The sequence below is a fragment of the Morone saxatilis genome, unplaced genomic scaffold (genome assembly GCF_004916995.1).
Source record: "Morone saxatilis isolate NCDOM2014 unplaced genomic scaffold, NCSU_SB_2.0 Contig1, whole genome shotgun sequence".
NCBI lineage: Eukaryota > Metazoa > Chordata > Actinopteri > Moronidae > Morone > Morone saxatilis.
The window spans coordinates 7,827,035-7,835,284 of NW_023339651.1; the positions used below are offsets into that span (position 1 = coordinate 7,827,035).

General features: G+C 39.4%; 1 protein-coding gene across 3 annotated transcripts in view; it reads left to right on the plus strand.

Moving 5' to 3' along the window:
* The first annotated feature begins 2,028 nt into the window (after positions 1–2,028).
* The window catches only part of pax2b (paired box 2b), a 28,471-nt gene continuing 22,249 nt past the window's right edge, over positions 2,029–8,250 (plus strand). For all 3 annotated transcript variants that reach the window (XM_035666169.1, XM_035666184.1, XM_035666176.1), the window contains exons 1-5: positions 2,029–2,071; positions 3,709–3,874; positions 4,533–4,730; positions 7,885–7,964; positions 8,085–8,204. In XM_035666169.1, coding sequence (XP_035522062.1) covers positions 2,029–2,071; positions 3,709–3,874; positions 4,533–4,730; positions 7,885–7,964; positions 8,085–8,204 — 607 coding nt within the window. The remainder of the gene's footprint in view (positions 2,072–3,708; positions 3,875–4,532; positions 4,731–7,884; positions 7,965–8,084; positions 8,205–8,250) is intronic.

Genomic DNA, 8,250 nt, shown 5'->3' on the forward strand with positions numbered 1-8,250 from the left:
ATAATAATAATAATTTATTTATTTATTTATTTATTTATTTATTTATTTATTTATTTATTTATTTAGTAATTTTATTATTATTATTATTATTATTATTATTATTATTATTATTATTATTATTATTCAGGCACACAGAAATATTAAGTTAGTAATTGACTGGTATTTCGATCAGCATGAGATTTTAATTTATTTATATTTTATGTATTTTTTAAATATATGTTATGTTGTTTTAAAATGCTTTTGCTTTTATGACTTTCTTCGTTGTTTTCCTTTTTAAAACACTGTAAACTTTGTTAAGAATGTATTATATAGCCTATATTTATTCTATAGTAAGAATAATTGAGTTATGGGGTGAATTAAAACAACTTTTTTGGATTATTTAAGATATTAAAATGTTCTATGGGCTCAAGAATTTTTACAAATAGAGTGTTAATAGGATCCAAAGCATGCACCTTGACTTTATATGATTCCATCATGCATTGTTTAGTTTAATTTCCCATTCAGATGACTTTATACTGCAGCCCAATCTTATCTGCTGTTTAATTCATCCCAACACCTCACATGAATCTATGGATAATTATTCCAGAAGAATATTTTTACCTATCAGTTGGACCACAGGCACTCAAGTGCACCCCAAGTTTTACTTTTTTAGACTGCTTTGACAGCGCCTTTTAATTTGAGAAACTATACAGCGCCATCTACAGAAGCTAAGTGGCACTGCTGCGTGCAGATCAGTTTCACCTCCAACCTCCAACCACCACCACTGCTCCCAGTTTGGACCACTGCAATCATCACACCATCAGCTGGACGCAAAATGGTCAATACATCTGCATTTATATACATCAGCTAATCGCGTTTAACGTGTTCTATAACACACTGAAGCACGAGATAAAGCTATAAACAAATCAGGCCTACTTGAGTTCCAGAGTGGATATAAAGACAGATGAGCAAAAAAATTAAATAAAAAGATAAAATTCAAAGAAGGATCGAGCTAAATATCCGGGTTTGTGAGGAGACCTGTGCACACAGAGATATCCTGTATATTCCCAGAGACAGGCTGATAGTCCGTGTAATAAAGGGGGAAAAAAGATCAGAAAGACACACAAATTTAAAAAATAATCTCTATTTCATTGATTCAGAACTTCCAACAAGCGAGCATATAATTCACAGCTGTTATAATGTCTAATAAACTCTGATATCTGCAACTCCGAATCCATTCCTTATTTATCTCCCTCCCCTTCCTGCCGGTGTGACAGACCCAGAGACCTCCTCATTTGGACCCCCGGTTCTTTTTTTTTTTTTTTTTTGCGTTGGCGAATCACAAAGTGTTGGCATCTATTGCCTTTGTCTGACAAGTCATCCATATAAGCAAAAAGGGGGGTCTGCGGAGGGGAGGAGAGGGGGGGTGAAAGAGAGAGAGAGAGAAGGAGGGGAGGGTTGCAGCTTTTAGAACCACAGACACAGAGAGAGGCTTCATTCCCAGCCCAAAGATCCAGCCTAACGCATCCAGCGCAGGAGAGAAACCCGATGTGTGCGTGTGTGTGCGTGTTTCTCCGCCGTTTTGACGCGTGAATCAAGGCCACCAGGATTTTGAGGAGATACCGGGCCGCCCCCCCAACACCACCCCACACACACACACACACACACACCAGCAAGCTGGACCTCAACGTTTCATACCTTTGAAAGAAAACGCGGTGTGCTCGCTGGTATGCTGAATTTACCTCTGGTCACTCCAGGCTTTTGAAACATACCGATAAACTGAACACAGGTCGTATTCCTGAAACAATCCTTCGGTCATGCTGCGCACCTGCCAGACCTCCGCTCCCGGACCGGACTGTTGAAGAAAAAAGCAAGGCAACTTTTGGGGGAAGAAGTTGCCACCAGATCGGTTGTTTGAACCGGGGGGTGGAGGGGGCAAACTAAGTCCCTCCATCGAGTAGAATCACCTTTTTTTCTTCACATTTTCATCCTTGATAGGAAGGCGAAACGGCGACTTCAGTTGATTATCTGTCTTTCCTTTGCTATCCAATGGATATTCACTGCAAAGCAGACCCCTTTACAGCGATGCACCGTAAGTAGCACAACCCGAGTTTCTCTCTGCCACTGCAGCTTTTTTTTTTTGCACGTATGCGGATAAAAAAAAAAAATAACAAGAAGAAATATATCATTTCTGCATATTACAAAAGGCCTGTAGCAGAGAGCATGGCGACTTTCATGCGCTAACAGCATCTTGGCGCATAAAAACAGTTGCAGGCTAAATAAACATGACATGCAGCCAAACATGGAAACATAAGGCTGATAGTGGAATAAATAATATCCTCGTGTTTCAACACCTGTGTGCAAATTTTAGGCAATAAACTGCTTTACAATTCTTAAAAAAACATAACAAATGGCAGGAGTACTTTTGTGCACAGAGCGGCGATGTGCAGAAATTAAACTTGTCATAGTAAACAAAGAACATGCGTTGGCAGGTACTCTGTAATTTACACGTGTATCACCCTCCAGCTTCCCGCGCACTGTGTGTGTGTGTGTGTGTGTGTTTCGAGGCCTAATAAGTCGTCACACATTAGTTACACATGTATTATTCAAATTATTCAAATAACAGCAAGATGTGTAAGTCCAACTTAAGTCCACATACAGTGTGGTTGACGTGTAATTTGGTGAATGTGTGTGAATAATTGATGACCTCTTCATTTACCAAATAATATGTAATATGAGTAATCAAAGCTCGTTCAATTATTTAAAATTACCGTGCAGGAGAAAAGAGGGAGCTTGCAACTTAATAGCCAACATGAGTCGTAGAGCTGCTTAGAAAATATGAGCTCTGTGTTTTGACTGTGAGGAAAAAAATACTGGACTCAAATAAATATATATTTTAATTATTTTAAATAGCAGTTATGACACAGGTCCACATATTCATGGGCCAGTGTAGGTTGGATTTAATGTACCAATTGTACAAGCTGCAGAATAACAGTGTGGCAGATACATATTTATATATGCTGGATGATCAGGTGTTCAGCACTTGATGTGTGCTTTTATTTTATTTTGAAAAACAATCTTAATTTAAAAGGTTAAAGTTGAAGATAAATTACTTTCTTTTAAAACACAAAAGGAAGGGGAAATACGACTAACAAGCATTGACAAAAACATATAACCTAAATAAGTTTTCAGCTGCAATGTCTATTATTGCTCCATTAAAAAACTATATTTATAAAAACATGCACTTTCATTATAGGACACTTGTTTTGCAGTGGTATCTCCACTCTTTACTGCCTTTAAAAATCACCAATTAATTAATTAATTATCTGAAATAATGATTGACAAAATAATATATTTTTTACCTTTGTGCTGTATTCATGAAACGTTTAAAATGCATTGCGCTTCAGTGATGGCAGTAAACAACTTTCTGATAACAGAAAATAAATAAATAAATAAAAACAAAGGCTTAAAAAAATTAACAAAACAGAAAATGTTGCAGCATTTAATGCATTCTCAATGGCTCCTTTAAAACACCATAAATACATGTAAATCCACATGCTCTATCAAAACAAGTTAGGGGAACTGACCTTCAGTTTTTTAATACTATAAAGGCTTTTTTTTCGTCATTTTTGCCTCCACTATATTTTAAAACTCACCTGCGCCTTCCTCTCTCTTACGACCTTATGTAATGTTACGGTTGTGTGTGTGCTGCTGTTGTGTCCCACGTAGGGCACGGAGGTGTGAACCAGCTCGGCGGGGTGTTTGTGAACGGCAGACCCCTCCCGGACGTGGTGAGGCAGCGGATAGTGGAGCTGGCCCACCAGGGCGTCCGGCCCTGCGACATCTCCAGACAGCTGCGGGTCAGCCACGGCTGCGTCAGCAAGATCCTGGGCAGGTGGGTGAAGAGTCTCCAGCCAAGTCCTGCAGCCAGGTAGACTCTGCTGGGTGGATGGAGGTGGATGGATATATATGCAGCTATGTGCAGTGGTGGTAGAGGAGGAGTGAGCTGAACTTGCAAAACTCAGCTCAGTTTTTAATATTTTTTAAATAGATGTGATTGTATTTTAAATGTCCTAAATTATATAGATAAACGCTATGTTTTGAAGATTAGTGGATAGTTTAGGTGGAGGTCTCGTCATTGTATGTGTGGATGTTGGTGTTGGTATTGTTATTGAAAAGGTACTAATTTTACAGAATAATGTTTTCCGTCTATGAATGTAAGCGCTAATGTTGTTGCCTTTTTATCAGCTTTTAAGGAATGTTGGGTTTGTTTTGAGACATGATTAACGATTGGAGACGCCAAGTATACGCACAGAACCCCTCAAGTTAGGGGTTTTGCTGCAGAAAAGTTTAACTTTTGAACACTTTCTTGTGGGAAAAAAAAAAAATTCTAGTTCTCAGAAACAAAACCTCCCCAATGTCTGTCACCTATGGGTGTATCGTTGCGTTTAAATGGTGTTAAACGCATGACAAGGGGGGGGGGTATCGGCCAGAATTACGTCTTAAATATTGCAAGCTATCATCTCATTGGAGAACATAATTTTTCTTTGCAGATATTACGAGACTGGCAGCATCAAACCAGGGGTGATTGGTGGGTCTAAACCTAAAGTGGCCACGCCAAAGGTCGTGGAAAAAATCGCAGACTACAAGAGACAAAACCCAACCATGTTTGCGTGGGAGATCAGAGACAGACTGCTGGCAGAGGGCATCTGCGACAACGACACTGTTCCCAGCGTCTCATCCATTAACAGGTAGGAAACAAAAATTAAAATATGACCTAAAAATACATAGAAATGTGGGATATTCTGGGTTGTTGTTTTTTTTCTCCTTTTGTAAATTTAGTTGGGTTAAACAACGGGCTGCAGCATGTAAACACTTTAATGAAGAGGGCAGGGAGAGCGCAAATTGAAAATCATTCATCACAGTGTATCTGTGCTGAGCGCACCACCCACAACAGAATATTGTTTGACCAACTTTGTGCTGCCCGTTCACGCCGAGGCTGCCTGCGGTCTCAGAGGTGCAATTCAATCTTTCAGACCAAACTCCCTCAACAATCAGCAGTACATCCAGGACTGAGTGAATCTGTCGAGATGAAAACCGATCAATATTCGGTGACCAGATCCCGTGGCGCTATAAAGCAGGCCAATTTTCTTTAGCACATCTAATGTGCTGGAGCTGCTGCTGCACAGACACAGGGAGAGCAACACTGGCTTTTCTGCAAGATTTTATTTTTGTAGAAATTGGTTTGAATGTAATTTGTTCAAAAATATTGCATCACAAAATAAGGTGATAATAAAAATGAATAAAAATATATTGTGGGGCGCCTTAAAATCACCTCCTGTTTATGAATGAGGCTCCTGATTTAAATCCTTGCATTAAAATTCGAGGCGATATCTTGTTCTAATTAATATTGATGTAACTTTATGATGATGTATAAAAGTGCAGTATCAATTTATGCCTTGATTGTGGCATTAAAACTCTTATATAAAACCCTTATGTGACAAATCACCATATAAAATATCTATATTTAACATTTCAACAGTCACTGTTTAATTAAATCCCGTTTCCTTAAAGAAATTCGTAAACAGCACTATAGTTGTAGAAAGGCAGCTACAGGAGGACCCAGGACACCCCCACCCCGTCCCACCCCAACCCCCTCCACACACCCCACACCCCCCCACCAGAGATCCCTGGTGATGAACTTTGGTTAAGAGGCACTGTTCCATAGAGCCAGCATCAGCATTACATTTTAATGAGCTGATGGGAGAGCATGGACAGCTCCACACAAGACATCTTTTAAATAGAGAAAAGGCTGAAGAAAATTCATTTCATGCTTCGTGGCTGCTTAAAAAGCCCCATTTAAGGAGGCTCAGACACATGTATGTGATAAATTCAAAACGTACATTAATATCATTAAAAGAGCCCTATAAAGTTTTTTCAATTCCAATTAAAGCTTTCTATTTTGGGCCGGGGGGAGCCTTATGTGTCTTTGTTTATGTGGGAAATTAAATTGTGAATACAAAGAACTGTAATTCTATCAGCCACATACAGTATGAGAGCTACTTTGAATTTCTATTATGGCTTAATGCTGAATATTTTCCTTTTTTTAGCAGAAGAAAATGTAAGATTTCAATGTGTTGCTCTGTACTCAGTGCCACACTCACACTCACATATAATGGAGCAGACACACAAATGAGACGACACACGCATTTGTTTTGATTTAGCTGGAGGTTAATATTTCAATACATGTTTGAGTTTCTAAAGAAGCAGCCCGCAAAAATCAATGAAAACATCCTTAGTTTCAGTCAGTTTAACAGACTTCAAATCATCTAATGCTACTTCAAGTTTTTTTTTAAATACGCAGAAAAAGTGAGTTTGATGCAAAATAAACAAGAAGAGAAGTTCAAACAGGGCTTTATCAGTTAAGACAATTCAGGGGAAAAAAAGGAAAAGACTCTTTTCCAGTTGGATGATTCTGACTGGGGCCAGTTGTGGGTTTCTGTGGCAGACAGTCTGACCTCAGGACTGTTGACAAAAGAGGATGCTCTATTTAAACACCTTTCCCCTGCATGCATTATTAAATGCTACAGAGATAGTGTTGTACTACGAGTCAGGGCCCCCACAACCAACAAGTAACGCTATAGCCTGCTGGTAGACATAAAAACAAAACAGAAAAAAGGTCCTCAATGGCGCTAGATATTATTGATTCAGAAGGAAAGCAATTTTAATATTTCTTCAGGGGATTTTCAGCAACAGCCAGGTCATTAATTCATTCTCTCAAATTGCTTATTCAATATCAAGAACATGGATACCAAATAAAGTCTTTGGATTTATGTAGCACACACAAGTCAAGGGGTCGAATAACTGTTATGGGGAGAAGTGAAAAAAATTAAAACATCAATATGCGCTCTCTGGAAAGGCTTGTTGTGAGGTAGCTTTGCCTCCAAGGGGAGTTCTCCTTTTTCTTTTTTTTTATTTGTGACAGTGTTGGATTTATTCCTCTGAAGCCTTCTGGCACATACAGTAACATCAATATCCAAATCATTTGATGCATTCCTGGATAATATGGAGGGAAATATAATTTTCAAATTGTAATCAAGGCAGTTTTACCTGTAAATATTTTCATTCTACTGAGATAAAACATGCAAAGAAATAAGAATAAAGGAACAACATCTGAATTGTGCAAAGAAATCAACGCTATCAGGATCTATAGTCCTCACCCGACCTCTTTTCTTTGTGCTCTAAAATAGCTCTTGTGGCATATATGATGAATAGTTTTAAAGTTTACAAATTATTGTGACAGCTCCCTTTCTCCCCAAGTGCCATTCAGATTAAAGGAATCTAATGCTGGCGTAAGCTTGTGCAAGGCAATAAGGAACTATTGCTTTCCTGTCACATATAATTTATAGCTTTCTATTTGCATCTGTTTGCCCGTGTGACTAATCCCCAACTTTTTCTCCCCAAGCCCCGATCAATACAACCTCATCCGCATTGGCACATGGGGGCCGCTGGTTCTACAGAGATGTTTGATCTGGGAAGTAAAGGGCTACTATATGGCTGCAATCGGCCCCAGTGAAACCCCCTCCACAGTGGGGGAGAGAGAGCTGATTAGTGTGGGCCAGGTAGAGTCAGTGAAGCTGATCATTGAGGTGAATTGATGTGATTTCATGCTTTGTTTGCAAGATCACTCAGACCAAAAGTGCAATGAAGACTTTTCTCCACACCTCACCTTTAAGGTAGAACCACTGACCACATCCACGTCTTGCGTATGAGTCGCGTTTGATATCTTAATCACGTAATATCTCTATGCTGTGACCAACAGCATCGTGTTAGGGACAGTCTCCAGGAAGGGATGTCGGTCATAGAGAAGTAGCAGCTGACATCTGCTTTTCCTTTGTTCCCCAGGATCATCCGAACAAAAGTCCAGCAGCCTTTCCATCCGTCTCCTGACGGGACATCCCTCTCGACACCAGGCCATACTATAGGTAACACTGCAGCTCACAGCACCAGCAACAGCAGGGGCATCACAGCACACACTGTACATGCATGTATGTTCACTATAAATTCAAGCTGGTTGCTTATTTCTTTTTCTGTCTCTTTCCCAGTACCAAGCACAGCTTCTCCGCCTGTAACCAGCGCCTCCAATGACCCTGCAGGATCCTACTCCATCAATGGGATTCTTGGTATTCCACGATCCAATGGTGAAAAGAGGAAAAGAGATGAAGGTAAGATATTTTCTTCTGTTTTGAGGAGTAAAAATAAAAAGCTCAG